At 39.4% G+C, this 22444-nt stretch overlaps 2 protein-coding genes across 4 annotated transcripts in view; both read left to right on the top strand.

Moving 5' to 3' along the window:
* The window catches only part of LOC145438686 (uncharacterized), a 403715-nt gene that overhangs the window by 200746 nt on the left and 180525 nt on the right, over window positions 1-22444 (top strand). The gene's annotated exons all lie outside the window — the stretch shown is intronic.
* Window positions 1455-11123, top strand: LOC145438348 (uncharacterized). Of its 2 annotated transcripts, XM_080315780.1 has the most exons (5): window positions 1455-2379; window positions 2551-2624; window positions 6293-6453; window positions 7988-8777; window positions 9777-11123. In XM_080315780.1, the coding sequence occupies exons 2-4, from the start codon at window positions 2564-2566 to the stop codon at window positions 8297-8299; spliced, it is 534 nt and encodes a 177-aa protein (XP_080171906.1). In that variant the 5' UTR covers window positions 1455-2379; window positions 2551-2563; the 3' UTR covers window positions 8300-8777; window positions 9777-11123. The 2 variants fall into 2 exon arrangements, with proteins under 2 accessions (XP_080171906.1, XP_080171927.1); XM_080315801.1 differs by lacking the exon at window positions 6293-6453.

Here is a 22444-nt window from a genome sequence, read left to right as displayed (position 1 = left end):
TTGTACATAACATCTCATTTGAGAGGCTGTTCTTCCGATACATCTAAATTTCTTTCGTGAAAGACGTTTGCATGACAATCTCAACCGTTCAGTCGGAATCTGACAAACATAAATGTTCAACTGACACACGAGGAGGTGAAAAGTGAGTAAATTAATAATTACATTATTTTGGCAAATCCATGATTTCAGATCCGAATAGTGGCGTGTTGTGGGCAGTGTTTGAACCAAGTCACCACCTTCGAGTCACGAGTCATATCAAGTCATTGACATTTGACTCGAGTCAAGTCAAGTCATCCTATTTTTAAAGGTGGCTCGAGTTAAGTCAAGTCACGAGTCAAGTCATAGTTCAATTCAAGTTGATTTTTTGAAGTACGAAGCATAATTGCGTCATCGCATTTTGATACCGGTAGCTGTTTGGAAGTTGCCATTAGTTTGGAACCGTGGGACGACTATACCTAGTTTAAAATACATGTAAAAAAAGGCTTCGTATCGCCCAAGCATGCGTACAACTGACGAACTACTCAAATAACCGTATAGCCTCAATCTATTATTATCATTCAAAATAGGGATTGCTCACTCTTACATGTCACACCAGCGTATCGAGAACAATTCGAATATATGCTAGATCAGCCATTTTTATTGACACTGTTACTTGATGACTTGAAATTGACTCGAAACCTTTTCTCCGAGTCACGAGTCAAACCACATTTCTGACACGCCAAGTCAAGTCAAGTCATACGAAAAAAGTGACTCGAGTCATCCCAACACTGGTTGTTGGCAGCACCAGTAAAAACCATGATATACTCATTCTTTTCACTCCTAACATGTGTATGACTACAGGTAAACACAGTTTCTAGCTCTAGCTCTAGCCTTGCACTATCTTGTGGTTGAAGTAGAAGTAATTATGTTGTTGTTTGTGGTGTTCATGGTGTTTGTTGACTACCATGGTCTCATTAAAACCAGGCCAATTTTCTTCATTTCTATCCTTTAGCTGCCGACTTGTAGCACGGCCCGCGTCTGGGCTTTTATAAGACACTGCTTACACAGATGATATGACAAGGGGGAGCCTAGATAAATCTCCGACACTTGGTAGGAAGTCTGAAGTCGACCTCTTAATTTCTCATCAATTATGTGTGATTTGAGACTTGTTACAACTACTTGAAGTAATATTCAAAATTAGAAGTTCTGATGAGTACTTGAGTATAAGTTGTTTTACCAAATAGATTGTCTGAATGAGACGCAGGCTTTTGGTAATAATTTCCCAGTACTAGCATTTAAAATGGCAAGAATCATCTTTTTGAGTAGGCCTAACTGATAATGAGCAACAGAAACGCGGATAGACAAGATTTTCGTAACAATATCCTTTTATGACAATACGGTGGCTACATTCAGGCTTGTAATAAATCGAGTCATGACTTGACTCGTCTTGACTTGAGTCGCAGAGTCAAGTATTGATCCTGATACACGAGACTTCAATCAAGTTGTATATAATGTTTGAGTCATATGACTTCATTGAGACTTGCGCAATGACTGTAGTAGGCCTACAAGTTGACACCACACATAAAGTGTCTCAAGTTGAATCGAATCATTTTCCATTTCCATTTTCCATGAAGATGACTCAACTCAAGTCAAGTTGACAAAAAATTTCAATTATGTGAATCATTTCTTTTCTCCACTTCAAATCGGTATTAATAAGGCAGTACATAGCTATGTGAAAGCAGTCAGTGCTCCTCTTAATCGGAGCACATTTATATAAGAGCAGCAAAGAGCTATTCGTCTTTAATGCACCTAATATTTTCAGATGTCTCTCTTTAACCGTCAAGAAAAACGTAAAGTAGGAATGAATCTTGAAAAATGGATGAACTGCATCTCATGGTACTCAATGAGTGTAAGTTCGTCATACAAATGAAGAATCAGTGTTTTCCTTAATCAAAAAGTCACATATTCCGTTAGTCTGTTCTCACAGTGGATACTTCTAAGTAACATTCTGTGTATGAAATTACTATATGTAATTAAATTGTGTGTTGTATGCATGCTGTTCATGGTGTGTTGAATCTTCGAATACACTGTGCTAATGTACGCTACCACGGTCTGTAGGAAGTCAGATCGCACACCCTCCAATATGCAATTATTTCATACCTTTTGCATGTTAACCTACAACATGTGTATGGGAATTGAAATGACCTTGTCAAATTTTCATGTCTTCCCTATTCTCATAGAGACCTTGCCTATGGAAGATCATCATATGACATATCATTTTCAGTCCTATTCCTCCGATGCTCATCAGTTGGAACATAAAGACATTCGTACGGCAATCTTAACCGATCAGATGTAATCTGACAAACATCAATGTCTATTAGGCTGAAAGGCACTATATGGGTAAGTTCAGATTTTGTTTTATCCCTAAATCAATGATCTCGGATATGAGAGTGACATCACTGCCGATTTGATTACTTATGTATGCAACAAAAAGTCTCAACACATTGGTTAACTGTTAAGTTTGAATTTGAGTCGATTTGGAATCGACGTATCTTTTCTTTGTCATTACAGACAAGGTCTTTCTATGGATCAGATTCAAGCAATTCGCAACTTTCAAGCAATTGTCAATTCAATTGTCATACTAGGTGAGTTTAATACTGCGACATACTTTTCAAGACACAATTGACATTGACATCGACATTGAACGCGCATTATAATTATGATCTTGTAACCTAGTGGTTCTCAAACTTTTCAATAAATTCACAAAACGGTACGTGTGCACTTTTTTGAATGACCCACGGTTATTTTCTTAAAATTTGAAAATCACTCAATTCGAGTCAATAGACAAAGTAACTTGAATTGAGTCATTTATATTCCAATTCGGTGATGATGACTCGGGTCAAGTCATTACAACCAGGGCTCTAGCTTTACACTATCTGTCGATTGAAGTCGAAGTGTTTCTGCTCATTTTTAAGCAATTACAAGACTTGAAGTAATATTTAAATGAAGTAGTTCTGAAGAGTAAGTCTATCAGTAGTAATAATAAGTAGACTGATACATTCGCCGCATGATTCTGGTCCTAATTTACCAGTAATTATTTTTCAAAATTGCAAGAATCATATTTTTCGTAAACTGATAATGAAGAGTAGCAAATTCAGACTAGTAATAAGTAGACTCGAGTCGTAAACAATTCTTCGACTTGTTACGTGACACTTGGATCGAGTCCTGTGGAATACCTTGAGTCATATGAGCTGGTCGAATCATGCGCCATGACTCGAGTACAATACATGAAGTGTCTCCAGTCAAATTGAGGCATTTGCCATGTCCATTTTCACGTAAATGACTTGGCTCAAGCCAACGAAAAATTTGAATTATTGGAATGATTTCCTGCCTCCGCTTTGAATCAGTAATAATGACGCAGTGCATAGCCATGTGAAAACAATCAGGATTCTCTAGATCAGAACACATTTACAAGAGCTATTCACATTTAAGACATCTTGACTCTGCTAGTAATTATTTCACCAATTGACATGAATAGCATCAATTGTATCCAGTATCTCAACTCTACTAGAGAGTATTATCTCGAATCTAACTTGAGCTATCACATTATTCGACCTGAATAGTATCAATCAATGTCTGAATCTATATCCAGTAGGGCTGTTCAAAAACTTTTTTTTTTCTTCAAATTTCACTACGTGAAAAAAATTATTATGTTGGCTAAAACAACTCTGCACGCCAAATTTGACTCAATTCCAACGAGTAAAAGGGAGATTCTTGCAGTAGAAAGTTTAGGTTGTCAGTACAGATGATACAGACAATATTCGGCTCAATTCCAACCACTAGAAGCGAAGTTATTGCAGTGGCAAAATTTCTAATTCCATGATTTTATAAGAAATAGCCACCATAAATAGGCCTACTATTTTGTTTAAATCCAAATTTTTCTACTCAATAACTTCGCTTCTAGTGGTTGGAATTGAGCCAAATTTCGTGTGTATCATCTCTACTGACAGCGTAACAATTTTACTGGGTTGGCAGAATAATTTTACAATTTTATTGTTAATTTTTGATATGATAAATTCAAAACTTTATACTGCAAAAATCTTGCTTCTACCGGTTGGAATGGAGCAAAATTTGGTGTGCAACGTTGTTTTCGCCAACATAAAAGTTTTATCACAAAGCTAATGATATTTGAAGAAAAAAATGTTTCTGAACAGCCCTTTTTTATTATCTTGTTGTCTGCTATATAGCCTACATCCCCCACAATTATTATATCCATTTTTCCAGATATCATGAAACTGCCTTGAGATTTTATGCAATTAAACGTTATATGAATATATACAAACGTAAATTAGCGCCTTGTCTCTCAATTTGGTATAGTTTCCGAGATATTGCTATTCAAGTAGTATATCGTAATTGGCAACATTATCAAAATAGCTACACCCATTACAGGTCAGCAAAACAGCCTTCCAAGCGCATGATGTTTGTGATTGGTCTTATTTCTCGTTTGCTTTTAGTTGTTAAGTCCACGAAGAAATACGATCCCAAGACGTCTAACGATGTTCACGAAGGACGGCTGGTGTAAATTAAAAATTTCAATTCAAGATTGCACGGCCTTTACTGGTTGGAATTGAGTCAAATTTGGTGTGCATCGTTTTCTTAGACAACCTGACGATTTAGTCATTATGGGAGTGAGATTTAGAAAAAAAAGTTTTATTTTTTGACAACCCTAATGTGCATCTCCGTGAGTAACGTAGCATGACAAATGACGCGACATTAGGCTTATGTGCAATTTTCAGAAATATATTTTATGTTTGTGATGCATGTGTATTTCGCCCACGTGTCATGCCAATGTAGCTCAAAAAATTGCGCAAGCTCCTCCCCAAACTTCCTTCTACTTGACAAATCATCGTGGTTGAGAAGTCAGTAGGCCGGTTTTACATGAAACTGTGAAGTACAAGTGGAAGCAGTCTAAAATCATAACAGATTGTGTAGGTATTGTAACTAGACAAGCCTACCAGTACTTGAGCATTACCAAAATCAGGGCTGTAATGACTCTAGTCGCGATTTTCTGATGACTCAACTTGACTCGAGTCAATATCTCAAAGTACGGAAATGGCTCGACTCGAGTCAATCTGTTTAATGACTCGAGTCAAAGCCATATGACTTAAGACTCAGGCTGCCGAGTCGGACATTTCATTGTAATTTCGAAAAATAGTAAAGTAGTCACACTATTGGTATTTCTTCTATTGGTAGGGGTACTTGAAAATGAAACCAAAAACTGTTACAAGTTGAAAATATATTAGCGTATTATAAATTCGAACCAATCGATATCACTAAACAGTTATAAAAATTGAATTAAACAATACTGCAACGGAAAACTGATCAATTGACGCAATGACTTGGACTCGGACTCGAGTCATAATATCAAGACTCAGACTCGATTCTCTGCTTGCTGACATGACTCGGACTTGAGTCGGTGGTGAATTCAAAATGACTCGACTTGACTCGAGTCAGAACTATAAAAGTGAGATTGACCTGGACCCATGTGACTTAGTTACAACCCTGACGAAAAGTAGAAATACTTTGTCATTGACCACGTCTGATTACTAAACTAACTCCTAGTATACAATCGGGGAATTCGTGGTAATAATACGGTTCTGAAGTGAAGATGCTGCGTGATTTCTTTAATTAAAAAAATACAAATTAGGCCATGAACCATTTTTGCTAATTTGTTGCTATCGCGGACGCTCGGTTGAGAAACACTGAACTAAAGCCTGACCGTTATCGGATATTTCATCATCTGCCGATCAAACTGATGACTCCCACCTTCGCTGATCATGCCGATGTAACAGTCGATATTCATCATATATTTCATCTCGCTTCAAGCACAGACAACTACAACCATTGCTATGATTGGACTCGAAATAAAACTGAATCTGGCCCTCTGCTAGCATTGGTGATCAGTATCAAGCTTTTTTAATTTTTCATACTCAAATCCCAAATAGGTTTTGCATACTAGCACTAATTACTCGAGTGGTTATGATTTTGGACCACTTGCACGTATACTTGAACCGTTTTCAGTTTTCTAGGCAAGCCTAGCATTTACCCTTTAACTTACTTGTAAATCGCAACTTCTAATTGTTCTCGAGTAGAAATGTATAACGTTACTTCTACCTGAGAAACTCCGAGGACAACTTGACCATTTCTGCCTGTAAACTATAGGAAATAGATCAATATAGGTGGTACTGTGCTATATATAGATATATAGGTTTACTGATTCTACTTTATGTAACCACTTCTGATTATATTACAGTGTATTGCAATCACAAGATCATCATACATAACATCTCATTGAAAGGCTGTTCCTCCGGTGGCTCAGAATTTCTTTCGCAAAAGATTTGCATGACAATCTCAACCGATCAGTCGGAGTCTTACAAACATCAATCTCCGAAAGACATGCTGATGAGGTTCAAAGTGAGTAAATTGTGAATTTCATTATTTGACAAATCAATGTTTTTAAATCCTAATATTTGTGTGTTCTCGTCACTACCAGTAACAACCATGATATACTCGTTCCCCTCACTACTAATGTTCATGCTCAAGAATACAGATTAAGTACAGTTTCTAGGTCTATTTTTTCTTAAACTAATTTTGAGCGAAAACTATAGGAATCCGCGGGGGTCCCTGACGGTCCAAAAGGGGTCCGCGAAAACAAAAAGGTTGAAAACCACTGCTATAGGAGAACTGTATAGTGCGAGACGTGCCGTGCTTGCTCTACAGAAATTCGCTATTTTAGTGCTTACGAAAATGAACTTACTTTTGTTGTTGAACTTCTTTCTAATCTGTAATTTAATTCAGTTTACAAATTTTTGCGAATTCAACGATTCTAATTCTAATTTCAATCTAATCTGAAAAACCAGTGTACTGTCGTTCTAGTTGTAATATAATTTGGAAAAACACTGTAGGTGTCAGTTTATCTAATTTGGGCAAGCTGAAACTTTTCTAGTATTTGGTAATAATCGAGATTGCGTTAAAAAGGAAAAGGCATTGACAAAATCCGGGCAACCGATTCCTGAGTCGAGTGTCTACGAAGGTGTCAACCTCAATACGACGCTGTCCCCGACGAAAACGCTTCGCCACGCATCAAACCCCACATGAAGTGAATCACACCTGGCTTTCGAGAAAATATCATGTGAAATCCGTCTGCTTGCTACTCTGGCATGGGTGCGCAAAGTAGTTAGAGTTGCTGTTAATGTAGAAGTGATGTCATAAATTTATAATCTAGTTCAAGTACAAGTCCTGCTTTCCAATCTAGTAAAAAGTGAGTCGCATGTCGCATGCCAATTCGAGATTAGTCAAAATAATTCCCCGACCAAATCATAGTCCGGTTCTGCAAAATTGATACATCCACGTGTTAAAATGTAAAACTTCTTCAAAGATCTATTTCCTCTGTTCCAGGTGCTTAGTGATGTTATTTCTAGTTGTTTGTACTTTGTGATCATGGTGTTAGTCTTGCAGTCCACGTACCCGATACCACAAAATCTAGTTTAAAAGTGACAGTGTATATTTGGAGACCCGTTGTCGTGAACTATACTTGAGAAGCATAAATTTTGATAACAATCTCGACTCTGCCAGGAAATATTTTATTATTCTACTGGTGTATCATCAATGTCAGCAACTGTCTCGACTCCACCAGGAACTGTTACATTATTTTACTCGATTTACATCAATGACGGCTTCTATCTCCATCTGGTTGGCTGCTCTCTATATATATATCGCTTTACCAATTCTTACAGGTAGAATGAAATTGCCCTGATTTTGTGCAATTCAACAGAATATGAATATACAAACGAAAATATGCGCCGTGTCTCTCACGTCCGTATAGTTATTGCTATAGAAGTAGTAGAGTTGGCGACATTGGCTAAATGGATACACCCATAAGAGATCAGTAAACGCAATCTCAAGCGCATGCTATGTGTGCTTGGTATTAGTGCTTGCGTACTTTCAGTTGTCGAGTCCAAGAAGAAACACGCTTGCAAGACGTCTCACGATGGTCGCGAAGTACGGACTGAATTTGTTCAAAATCTGTCTCGATGTTTTGGAAGACGGTTTGGCTGAAGCTTTCTCGGATTTTCTATGCCAATGTAGAGCTTGTTTTGTTACGTGTCTCATTGTATTGCTAGTCAGTAGTCCGCCAGACATGTGCGAACCACTGGTTATTCAAAACTCGAAACTAGAACTAGGACTGCTCAGTTTACAAAACTTGCAGCTACAACTAGTACTACTCAAAAAAGCCAGTAGTTGGTTCACTGTCAACTAACTAGATTGGTAGTTCGTACAAATCTGCAGTCCACGTTTCTTGGGTGGTGTAGATTGTTGCCTGCTTTCATAACTAACTTGGTGAGGAATAAATGTGTGATGCACTAAAATTTTGACCCTGACGTCACAATAAGTGGAAAACTGGACGGTATGCAGAGGTGGTCAAAGTAATCAGTAAGGCTTCTCAAGTAGAAAGCATAAACTTCTAACTATGTGTTCACATTTAGAAGGATTTGTCCTCCTTTTTCAAGAACTGTCCTCCCTTCGCCCGAAATTCCACCTTTTGGCAATTTGTCCTTCTTTTTAGTCTAATATATCCCAAAAGATCGCGAATTTCGCGAGATATGGACCGAATCGACAAGAGACGGTATTTTCGGGAGTTGAATCGGAGAAAAATGACCAAGAGATGTGCTCTCGTCCAATTCAAGACCTCGGAAGAAGCGACAAACTGTGTCAACATGCTGAATCGAGACGAAAATGTAAGTAGATGTGTCCGTGTTTAGTTTTAATTCACTATTGCTGCTATTGCAAAACTCGCAGCTATAAGTACATGTAGACCTAACGGCCTTTGGAAATCCCATACTATCTGAATAAAACACATCTAACTCTGATTATAATACGAAGTTTGCATTGCAATTGAGATAGAAACTGCATTTTACTAGGAACTGGTTTCGAGCGTCAAATGGCAGGAGTTTCGACCCTCAAACCCAGGCTATCCTGTCAGTAGTGATGACCGCAAGAACCTATCACGACAGAACACCGGTATCTTGATTTACTTGATAAGAAGACGCGTGTTTTCTAGTTGTTTATTTTGTTATTGTGCAACTAGAACTAAGGGTTGTGACCAAGTCACAAGTCAATTTCACTTTTATAGTTTTGACTTGAGTCAAGTCGAGTCATTTTCAATTCAACACCGAGTCAAGTCCGAGTCCATGTCATTGTGTTCACTGTTAAGTTTTGATCTCAATCCGATTCAACCCACTTTTTCAACTGTGCTCTAGTGATATAGAATTGCCCGCATTCTCAACATCGTAATTTTCCTCAATTCTAACAGTTCCTGGCCCTATTTTACAAGTATCAGTACCGATAGCCGAAATACCAATAATATGATTCCATAACTATTTTCTGAAGTTACAATGAAATGTCTGTCTTGCCCGTCCTAGTCTCGAGTCATGTACAATGACTCAGGTACAAGTTTAGTCAATGCACAAAATAACTCGAGTCGATTTGAGCCATTTTATGCATTTGTAGAAAATACTCGAGTCCAGTCGGTTCACCAAAAATCGTGACTTGAGTAGGAGAACCCCTAGCACTGCTAACTTTATCAAATCCACACCATGAGCTAGAACTAGAACTACTCGCTTTTCAAAATCCACAACTAGAACCACTGAATAATCAGTAGTTAGTTGATCGCCAACTAACTAGATTGGTAGTTTGTACAAGTCGGTCTCTAAATAAATCTATGGCTGCCATTTCAGACAAAATCCTGAACGGGAAAGAGATCCAAGCGTATCAAGCAGTGAGCAGTACTGATAGGAAGAGGATTCCCAGTCAACAAAAGAACCGAAATCATGAAAATTAGAACAAGAGGAATTCGTATCGCGGCAGGTAATGTCTCGTTCGACCTGGTGCACGAGGGCCAATATCCAACACAAGCTTTTCAGTATTGTGGTTCTGCCCTACTCTATACCAGTCATCAAAAATCAAAATTAACCTAAAACGTATTTAAGGCAAGTGTGCAACTTGAAAGCAAATATCAGAGGCTCATTTTAATTAGACCGTTGCTTGTGCCTTTTTGATACCATGCCCGTTATATGTGGCTCTATTTAAGTTTACGTAAGCCGAAGTCCCATGAACAAGCTCTAACTTTATTCTGATTCTTGAATTTCATTTCAAAAGGCTACAACTTTGGTGTGGGCGACACTCTATTATACTCGCAGATGTCTCGAAAAGGTACAGTCAATATTTAACGGTCGGTTGACCAAAAAAGAGGTTAACTTTTTGGCTCAGCTCCCGAAATAGCCGGTGAAGCGTTATTTCAGTGCAGATTTACTGTATCTCGGGACAAAATCTCAAAAAGTTGGAGATTTTCAAAAGCCTTCAAAATGAGGTCAATTCCTCCTAAAGGGCGTATGGTAACCCTATGTAACACAAGGGTCCTCAAAGGATGGGTCGCAAAGGGTATAATTTTATGTATACATGTCACCGAAGCGGTCTGATGATTGGCATGTAAAATTTGTGGAATTTCTTGAAATGTTTTTTATATATCCAAGGTCACTGTTTATCTGCGTATCACAAGGTATCCAACTCAAATGTGCTATATTTCTTGTTAGTTTTGGAGTGATATCAAATGGGGCAGTTGGAAATTTATCATTTAATTAATGTTCAGATACTTGGTTTCAAATTGCATGCTGTTGTCGTCATTACATTCTGTGTTGACCTTGATTTTTGGAAATTACTCTATGAAGAGTACTTCGATAAACTGGGTGCAGGCTTTATCCCAGAATTTACATGCCATTTTAAGGGTGCGTATTATACGTTGAGGCGTATCATACCTGAAAAATATGGTATGGCTGTACTCGAGATTGTATGACGATACTTCTACTTGAGCACCGACAATGACTACGTGACCACTGTGACCTGTAAGCTATAGAAAATCGATCGATATCGTCAGTATATAGCCTTTGTAAATTATAATTCTCTGAATCATACTACCGTGTTTTGCGATGCCATGAAAATTGGCGATATTTGTTACCTCCAATGGCAAATACCAATATTTCTTTCAAACTGCAACAGACCCTATATAGTGTTGACCCCTCGTTTATTTGCAGACCGAAAACGATGTGAATGCAATGTAATGCAATGTTCCAAAGAGAATAAGAACTTGTCAAAACGACATCCATAAAGGCCAAGATGATCCAGATAGCCCTTGAAGAATCGTGGAATTTCACTGCTCTGCTCGGAAATGATATTGACCAGCATGCTGGAACTGCCTGGCAAGTGAACTGGAAAACGCCAGAATGGTGCACCTCTACTTAATTCTCATCGATTTCAGCGATATGAATCAGTTGAAATTGCACATGCACAGATCGTGTGAAACTGTATCATGCCATTGCTAGGCTACTTGAGTCGGTGTGTATCTTGCGAAAAAAACATGGAAAGAACGAAAACTACCTATGCCTATTCAGTAGCAAGTAGGTCGAGGTTGTATTCGAATCACTTTTATCAGTGTATGTCATAACAACTAGGTGAAATATATATGACAATAACTGAAAATACTTTCGAAAATTGCAGCTATGTGTAATGTATTACGCGATTTTTGTTATGGTATCGTCAGTAATGAAGTTGGCTGCTTCAAATTTTTTGGAGTTGTCAAGCAGCTTTGTCTTACTGGCATCAATTCCTTAGGTGATGTACCATTTCATTGCCTTGCAATCGTGTTGCGTTTGGAATATATAACGGAAGTGATATCATTGTCAGTATCAGTTTTATTAATATTTTCATAATTTCAAAACGCCACAAAACTGCGTTACAACGAAAAGATAGGAAAGTGCCTAAATGACTTGGAATAGTCTTTGAAATCAGACCCCCAACCTTGGCCTAGGCTAGGTAGAGAAGAGACATGCACACCGATTGAACATTAAAGCTGAGAATAGAAAAGGCAAGCGACAAAATGAGGTGGCATGTGGCGGAAGGCAAGATCGATGTGTGGTCCCTGGTCCGGTGATCCTGGAGGCTGGCTAGTTTTCATTCAGATGAAATTGCTTGTATTTCGACTTGAATACGGACATGCTCGACAACTGTCTGATAGCCGGCGAGATGTTCCACGATTGGGGTCCGGCATACTTGATGGAGCAATGCGTTTTCTTGTGTTCCATCCTGATCATATGGTAGTTGCAGTTGATCATATGTAGTGATATCAGCAGCTCATCTACTATTGACTTATCCTACGCCATATTGCTGCAAGATTTGTACGTAACTGTTTACAATTTGCCTAGAAATCCTGACAGACCCGTAATAGGTGAATGCTATTAGAGACTACTACCCTACAATTCGATGACATTTGACAGTGCAATGGATGTAATACCGTATAGAAAATGGTGAAGATTCATAAGAAACACAAGAGTCAAAATAGAGTAGATAGTTTGAACGGGACTCTGCATTGCACAAACATGTAATCAAATTGTAGTGATTACAAGGTGGGTTATCAGAAGTCTGCCAGCCAGCCAGTGTTATCACTAAAGGTATGGAAATTGGCACTTCTTCGTTATTCCCCACACATCCAGAAGTGATCACCATGAAACCAATAAATGATTCCCATGAACATGTGAAAATTTATAAACGTCAAAATGAATTGTTTTTCGCGTTGGGATTAGGGCCAGGGGAATATTGGGTCGGGGAAGGGAATATTAGGGTGGGTTTGGGTCAAGGTTGGGACATCCTAAGATTAGGATCGGGGTGGGAGATATTAGGGTCGCGGGAAGGTTTTTTTGGTTGGGTTGGAGATATTAGGGTTGGGGAAGGGGGTATTACGATGGGTTAGGATCAAGGTTGGGATATCCTAGGATTAGGGCTGCGGAAGGGGTTATTAGGATGGGTTAGGATATCCTAAGATTAGGGTTGCGGGTGAGGGTGCTAGGGTAGGTTAGGGTCAAGGTTGAGGTAGGGTATCCCGAGATTAGGGTTAAATTTGGGATCAGGGTATCCCGAAATTAGGGTTTGAAATATTGTTATCTTCCCAGCCAACCCTGATCTTAGGATATCCTAACCCCATCATTGACCCTAACCCACCCTAAATCCCCCTTCCCCATCCCTAATTTTAGGATATCCTAACCCTAACCCACCCTAATGTCCCCATCCCTAATCTTAGGATATCTTAAGCCACCCCAACATCCCCCTCCCCATCCCTAATATCCCCAAACCTAATCTTAGGATATCCTAACCTAACCCTAACCCACCCTAATATCTCCCTCCCCATCCATAATATATCCCGACCCTAATATCCCCAACCCTAATCTTAGGATATCCTAACCCACCTAAATATCCCCCTCCCCGTGCCAAACATCTCCCGACCCTAATATCCCCAAACCTAATCTTAGGATATCCTAACCTAACCCTAACCCACCCTAATATCTCCCTCCCCATCCATAATATCTCCCGACCCTAATATCCCCAACCCTAATCTTACGATATATCCTAACCCACCCTAATATCCCCCTCCCCCTCCCTAATCTTAGGATATCTTAAGTCACCTAAATATCCCCCTCCCCATCCCTAACATCTCCCGACCCTAATATCCCCAAACCTAAACTTGGGATATCCTAACCTAACCCTAACCCACCCTGATATCTCCCTCCCCATCCATAATATCTCCCGACCCTAATATCCCCAACCCTAATCTTAGGATATCCTAACCCTAACCCATCCTAATATTCCCCAACCCTAATATCAGTCTATCCCACCCCAACGCGAAAAACAATTCATTTTGACGTTTATAAATTTTTCTGTTTATGTTCATGGGGAAACATTTATTGGTGTCATGGGGATCATTTTTTCGATGTGTGGGGAATAACGAAGAAGTGCCTGGAAATTTACAAGTATAATAGCCTATTTCACAACTCGGAAAAGCACGGGACAGATTCTTATTATAAATGCGCTTGATACTGCACTTCACGCTAACCGAAAAGATTGATAAGCAAATTCGTCTCTTCCTTGTTACACGGTGTTATTTACCTTCCACTTTTCATTAGATGATCGTCAATGCAAAACCATAAGTATCGATACCGGACCGACCGGCATGTTTTGGTTTTGCACCATCAACAAATATGCTTGATACGCAAGTTGTTTAGAAAAGGTGTTTGTCCACTAAACAATAGAGAAAATTTTCTTCTTAAGACAGATAGACACATGACGTTTGGCAGCTATCGAGCTATATATTATGACTGTACGACCAGTAGTTCTCGAGATGGCAGATGGACAATTTTACCCCCTCAAGCGCATAAATTGGGAAGTTGCCGGCTGTAAAATGGGGGCAATCATCTAATGTTAAATTTTATTTAAATTTCCGGTAATTTGTCGAGATTCGAGAACCTCCTTTTTCGATCTAAAAATAGGTTATTTGCACCCCACCTTATCCAATTCTGTCTCATTTCTATTTTCTATTGCACCAGAAACAAACAAGTCTCGCTTTAGGGAATACCCCGTATAGTTCTTCTAAATGTCGATGATTCGCATCGCATCTTTTGCAATAATAACATTATGCACTTAAAAATAACTAAACTGAATATAAAGTAGATATAATATCGATCTGGATGGCCGCTATCGATTTGACGCCGGTATTTCTCCTGGGTGACGTCGATAATGCCTCACGTACATCGATTGCCCTGCCTCGTGTCAAACATGAAGTGAGATCAGCTTATCGAGAAATTGAAGATGAATGCTTTATTGCTATCACTAAAACAAACTGATGAAAAGACGTCCCTCGGGGGGCTCTAAACAAATCTAAAAGGGTCGTGAGGCCGAGCGATTTTACGATTACGCGCATGTATAAAGTTGAAGGGGTCGGCGATCCAAAAGTTAATGAATTAGAATGTACACTGGCGAATTCAGTTGGGTTGTAGTTGGACCCTGTTCCCACGCACACTCACCAACTCACTGCGCAGACCCTTGGACAAAGTGCGCAACTTAGGTTTTCTGTGCGCCGTGACCGTGTCATCACTGCGCATTTTTGTGTTTATATAGCTCCGTGATTTGCGCACGTGCGCAGCTTAGAGGGAAGGGAACATTGGCACATTGCCCGGGTGGGAATCCCGGTACGTTTAGCGTAATATCTTTGGTGTGCCAAGACGGTTCTCAGCGTCACACCTGTGTGTAGTCAGTAGAATCTTTGGTGTGTACGAGACACCGATTCCATATTGGCACATTGAATTGCTCATAAGGTAAAGATCTGTATGATACTTTTGCCGACTAGCTGATCCCCGTTCCCCACGCTGACGCTACAGTCTGACTGACTAACTTCCTGACAGGATAGTGGTATAGGAGTAGCAAGGACAGGACGCAGTTTATTTTTGTCCTTGATGTTTTTTGCGGCATACACCTACTAATGATGTGCATATGTCGCTGGACAAGGAAGTGCAGATATAGCCTTTACGGCGCGTTCTGTTTCATGCACCACCATTCCATGCTATCCCAGTAATGTATGAGCCCCAAGCAGGGAAGTCATGGATACCAGTGTTACTAATCGAACCCACGACCTACCGTTCAAGAAGCCGGACGCTTCACTATCACGTTATCTTGTCGGTCAGACAGAATTTAGTGGTATGAAGTTAAGTTTGTTGTCGTGGTTACACAGCAGACGGTAAAGGCTACATGATATTTCTGTTATAAATAGTACTACGATCGATGTGTCCTCTTTTATCTCACAAAATTGTATTGGTCCTCCAAGGAAGCTCGAAAATGCTCATACCGTAATGGAGTTATAGTTGCTTACGTTCAACAGTACTTTCAGTAGACAAGGCATTGTATTTATTTACAGAAGTTGCCACGAAACATGATGAATTGCTGGTTTAAAAATGCTTTCCAACAATGTTCCCTCTAAGCTGCGCAGTGCGCACACTAGGCTGGAGTGAAAATGACTTTTTTTTTCAAATCGAAAAAAGGGATTCCTCAATCCTGACAAATATGACCTAAAACTTCCATAGAAAGTGACAACAGGGGATTACTCCCATTTACCAGCCGGCAACCCCCCAATTTCTGCACGTGGGGGTAAAATGGCCCATCTCGACAATCGCTGCATGGTCGTAGAGTAATGATATAGGCTATAGCTCAAAATCTGCGGAAACATCATGCTTCTATCCGTCTTAAGAAGAAAGTTTTCTCTATTGTGAACATCTAAAGCTTGTAACAGAAGCATCAGCACAAGTTTCAGGATTTAAAAGACAAGATGGCCTCATTCGCCGAAAAATTCTCGTGAACTGATGAAAAAACTTGACCAAAAATGCATTTTCAATAAGTCGTTAAATGTGAGTGCTTCATTATGATATTTTGAACCGATTTTAAAAGGACTGTGTTGTGAATATATTTGTATTATGGGCCCAATATTCATTATTGTTAGTGTGTTACTTTTCTTTTCAAAAAAACTGATGACGGATCACAATTCGTCAGAATAAATGCTGAATTTCAACAAAAATATGCGTATATATTGTTTTTTGGCTATAACTAATTTTGTGTTCACAATAGAGAAAACTTTCTTCTTAAGACAGATAGAAACATGATGTTTCCACAGATTTTGAGCTATATGTCATGACTCTACGACCAGCGGTTGCCGAGATGGGCCATTTTACCCCCCACGCGCGGAAATTTGGGGTTTGCCGGCTGGAAAATGGGGGTAATCCCCCGAAGTCACTTTTTATTGAAGTTTTCTGACATTTGTCAGGATTGAGGAACCCCTATTTTCGATTTAAAAAAAAGTCATTTTCACTCCACCCTAGTGCACATGCGCTATGATGCAGTGCTGACACGTCCTCTGCACACAGAAAAATCTATGCTGCGCAAATAAAATCCAAAGTGACGACATTTTTTTAGTAGTTATGCACTGTTGTCTAAGGGACCGTACAGTGAGTTGATGAGTGCGCGCACAATTGTGAAAAATTAGAGGGAACATTGCTTTCCAACAAATTGTTCTACCACCCCTATATATATGCCTTCTTGACTGTTATTGCAAACATGATAACTAGTAAAGTCGGCACTCGTAGAATTTTGTATTAAAATGTAGTAATAGGCTATCACATTAATAATATTTGAATCTTTGACATTCTTTCTAACGTCTTGGCCTTCTTACATGTGAGGATACCGGTATGTCGTAATTTTTCTGGCGCATGTTCGACTGTAACAGACGTATTACATGAATCAGTTTCGAGCAACTTGACTGATGTACGCTAAGAAATTTCAATGACATTTTGTGTAAACAATATCACCAACTCGTAAAAAAAATGATTATGCCTTATTGCCAAAAGTGGAGGGAACCGGAAAGTATTCATAGGCTGAGTATGAGAAATAAATTGGATTTGTTGTTTTTGTGTCGATTTTTTTCCAATTTTTGCACTGATTTGTTTTTACAACCTAACAATTTCATGAAGTAGGCTAGCCTAGTAAAATTTGAAATGTTTTTGATATTGTTGAATACAGATCGAAAACTCTCTCGTCTAATGGCAATATTTCTGTAGGTTGAAATTAAGCCGAATTCTAATGCCAGTCATAATTTCACTGTGAACATCAATCATAAACAAATCTCAATATGTGACTCAGCAAAATATCTCGGCGTCACCATTGATTCCACTCGCATCTGCAATATGGAATCGTAGTATGGGGAAATGCATGTACAACATTTTTGTGCAGAATTCGAACCCTGCAAAACCGTGCGATACGGCTGATCTCATATGTACCTTTACGTACTAATTTATCGCCTTACCACCGTAAGCATAGAATTTTGCGAGTTGATGAACTGTATCGCTTCGAAGTATCAAAAGTTGTTCACAAATATTTTTCCAATAGTCTCCCTCCTGTGTTTGATGACTTCTTCATACCTGCTAAACATGTCCATTCCCATTACACGAGATCTTCGTCTAAAGGAAACGTCTACTTACCCCAACCCAATAGCAGCCTAACTAAGAGATCTATCGACTACTCGGGACCTATCATCTGGAATGCATTACCATCACATATCCGTGAATTGCCATATAATAGATTCAAAAAAGCCCTACTTGATCACCTCTTGTCGTTACACTAACACTGTTGCCCTACCTCGCCCAGACATTGCTTCATTGATCATTTGCTACCATTGTTTAATTTTTTTCTATTTTCCTTTCCTAACTAAACATTTTTTACAGCCAGACTGTTCTGAGTCAAGTGTACCTGTTTGATGCTGGTGTGATCAGACTAGATGACCTTCACGGTCTTATCGATCATTCCTATCTAATACTGAATACTGTGCACGCATATTTTCTGTACCACCATCACTGCCGTTTGTTATGTATTTTGGTTCGATGAAAATAAAGACTCTCTCTCTCTCTCTATATATATACCACTCAGAGTTGTAAGAAATCGGGTTGAGCATGACTGACTGACATCGAAACTGAACAGAGGACACAATGACTTGGACTCGGGCACGACCCTTTGCACCTTGACTTGGACTTAACTCGATTATAAATTCAAAATGATTCGACTCCATTAATAACAGAAAAGTAAGATTGACTTGCGACTTGCAATCAGGTGACTTAGTTACAGCCATTGAATTCGGGCTTTGTAGCGAATAATTGGCACGCCATAATAAGTCATTTTTATGGTAATGTTGTTGCTGCTAGACCGCTAGTATTTTTGGAGGTTGTATCAGTCAATTTTGCGCTTGGGTCGTGATCTATCAAACATTACCATATCACAGGGTTGACCGAGTCATAATCAATTCTACTTTATTTGCTTTGACTCGAGTCCAGTCGAGTCATTTTCAATTCACCACCGAGTCAAGTCCGTGTCATAGTCAGGGTTCAAAGGTTTTAGTCCATAGTCACAGTGTTGAGATTCGTGTCTGAGTCCAAGTCATTGTATTACCTGTTCATTTTCAAGCTCAATCCTATTAAACTCCCGTTTTTGCAACTCTGTGTAGTAGATATTTAATGCCAGCATTATGAGGTATCTTTGGGTACTATTTTTCGAAGTTACAACGAAATGCCTGTCTAGGCCATCCGAGTCCTGAGTTTTATGACTTGGTTGAGTCTTGTGTAGTGACTCGAGTACAAGTCGAGTCAATACACAAATTGCTTCGAATCGAGTCGAGAAAAGTCTAGTCACTGAAAAATCGCGACCCGAGTCGAGACATGACTCAAGTCATTACCACCCGACTGATCTGAAATATCGATATTAGATGCAGTCGATATTCCTCATTTCGTTTCCCTAGTATTTTCCTTATGAGAATCATAGAAAGTCAGGAGATGCGTTGTATGTTTACCGTGCAAAGTACACCACGAATGTATATTTCTGATGAATGATAACAAAGCAGATTTGTAAGAGATTTTGATTTTGCTGCTATTTGATTTTCATTAATACTTGATAAATCACATTTTATATTTCTCTGAGAGTCATATGTCATCAAAAGAACCATAGATTCCCAAGGAAACCCTGATTTATACCTATGTAAATATTTTCTATAGACTGCTAACGTGTTCCGTGTATTCCTCTCAAGTCATTAACAAATCTCGTATATATGGTTTTGAATAAACTGCTACAGTTTATACATTTATATTACCCATAAACAATATAGCCTTGTTGTTGTTTGTGGTATCCGTGGTGTTTATCAACTTCTCTGTCAATTACACCACGCCAATTTCCTTCATTTTTATTCCGTAGCTGCCGACTCATAGCACGGTCCACTTCTAGTTTTCACGGCTGATATGGCGAAGAAGAACCTAGATAAATTTCCAGTCGACCTCGGTCGGACTCGAATCCGCAATACATTGCCGTTGCAGCTGTGGATTATACAAGTAAACTACTCGCCACTGATGTATGGCCTTGAACTGTATCTTATGAATGTGTAGCTCGATTATCATCCCATCAGGTTACACGGTCTATATGTGAATTGTGAACTAAGAAGTATCTTCATTGATGCAGTTCAAAAATGTTTATTCTCGGAATACACACGTCACGCTATTAAGGCGCGTGACATCGCATGTCTGTGGTGAAATGCAAAGTAATGACATATTTATCTAGTTCAGTTTGAGAATCGATCGGGTTACTTGCAAAGCGGAAGCAATTGCAAGCTGAATCGCGCGTCATCGGTTTAGAATGCAGACATCTGAGCTCGTACACCGCACAGGAATCCGTTCGCAGCGATGTAACGCAATCCCGAGCTTCGTGCAGAAAGTGACAGCATATGCGACGAGTATGCAGTCTGGTACAGGCACTGTTAAGTTAGTATTGTTTATGCTGGATTGGATAACCTATACTGCTATTATGAACACAGCGTCACAGAGGCATAAAACAGTTTGCGAACAGCTAAAGCAAAGTGTTGCTAATGTTTATTATGTAATATGATTACATATCGACAAGATAGCATGGCATTAGAGCAGTGCTCTTCAACCTTTTTCGACGTGGTACACCCTTTTAACGTTTGCTCAAAACTCGTACACCCCTGTTCATTAGGGGTCTTCAAAAATGACTTTTTTCCTCAAATCGTACTGGCTACTTGATAAAATGGTTAGGTTACCTAACTTAAGCCTACACACCAAATTTGGTTCAATTCCAACCAGTAGCCGCATGGCTACGGGAGAAGAAACTTTCTCTTTATAATATAAAAATAAATACCGAAAAATGTGAAATCTTTCTGTTCACCCCATGAAAGTATTGGGTTGTCTCTAAAAAAGATGTTCTTAAAATTTGGTTCAATTCCAACCAGTAGAAGCGGAGTTATTGCCGTCAAAAAATTGGATTTGAATATAATAGCATTTGGTCACAGAGTCTATTCGCAGCCAGTTAGGCCGCCCGCCACGCAAATTGGTATTTATTTCGTGTCAGCCCAAAACAGCATGACATTACGAACGATAATGTACCTAAATGTAACAGTATTGGGGAAAGAGTAGGTAAAGCTACTGCTGCAGAAGCGGTAATTCAGATCAGCGATGGTAGGCGCACCAGTCCACTGCGTATCAGGCCTGCCCCACACCACACACAGTCGATAGTAGCACATGGGCTGGAAGAGATGTCAGTAACCTCAGATCGTATGCCGCTATACACAGTCTATTGTCGCTAATTGGCATCACTAATAACAAAATACTAAATTGCAAATGTATGGCGAAATATTTGACATAAAATCGGCATTTTAAAACAAAAGGGTTCCGATTTCAACATGGAAGCAGTTTCGACCCTGGCTGGCTACGACACTTCATTTATGTGCATTGCGGTATTTATTAACGTCGGGTAGGAAGTACCGATTCAAAAAGTCTGAGCTATCGCGGCGGTTACCTCAAAAATCACTAAAAGACAAATGACTATAGCTGAACACATGTTTGTTAACTGCATACTTTCCAATACCAAACGGAACCATTGGTGTATTGCCGACGGCTAAATGAAAAGTAGATATATTTGCTTATGACATCACAATCACTAGATAACATCGTACCATATTGCTCATCAACCTGTGCGTCAACCTGTACTGACCCATAAACCTGCCTTTGTGATAGCTAGCCATCGGCTCATTGTAATTCGGATCTGGTACACCCCTGTACACCCCATCTGAGTGGTACACCCTTTGCAAATTCTGGTACACCCTAGGGCAGACCTGGGCAAAGTGCGGCCCGCGGGCCACATGCGGCCCGCGAAGCTATTCTGTGCGGCCCGCGAAAGGTTTCTTCGAATTCAAAACATAAAACTTGCTTTTTGAATGACGAAAACCGTAGACTGTATCAAATGAACAGGAAATTCGTTTACTTTGAAGCCTGTTCAGTAATAAGCCAGGATTACGCTGCCTACGCACCTGGCATGCGTAATCCAGATTCAAAATAAAGGCAATGTGGCAAAGTATGAGTAGCAATTGAAGTCACAAAAAATTACTCTTTCCATTTAGTTTAGTTCAAACCTTCCTCGTTGCCATTGTCACATTACGCGTTATAGGGTATGTGTTTCAATTTGTTACGAATTCTCGTAAGACAAGTCGATTAGTGCTCGCGATTACTATGACTCTGTCATATCTATCACACATAAAAGATTAACGGGCATGCCAAAAAAGAAAGTTGAAAACTGAAATTCAAAGAAGGTTTAGAATTTAGAGCACTAAATATTCGCATACTGGAGTCAGGGGTAAACCCATCCTTTCCGTTTTTGCCGAGCATGTCGCCGAGATTATAAATTTTAATTAAAGTCGTTCTTATGACAAAAACACGAAACACTCGGTCAAGAGAGGGCAAAGCTCCGAAAAACTGCAAGCTTCTCACAACATAAAAGCTATTTATGCTGCACACTGCTCGGATGGCAGCGACCAAGAAAATACAAGCTTTGTACCATTGCATATTCATTTCAGTGCAGTGGTTCTCGAACTGGGAGACGTGAAAACATCAGAAGGGTGGCGCGATGCCCGAATTTATCGAAAAAAATTTTCGCG

The sequence above is a fragment of the Botryllus schlosseri genome, chromosome 1 (genome assembly GCF_051294905.1).
Source record: "Botryllus schlosseri isolate E-star chromosome 1, Bs_hap1, whole genome shotgun sequence".
NCBI lineage: Eukaryota > Metazoa > Chordata > Ascidiacea > Stolidobranchia > Styelidae > Botryllus > Botryllus schlosseri.
The sequence above is the reverse complement of the archived record's forward strand: the minus strand, read 5'-3'. Positions and strand labels throughout refer to the sequence as shown.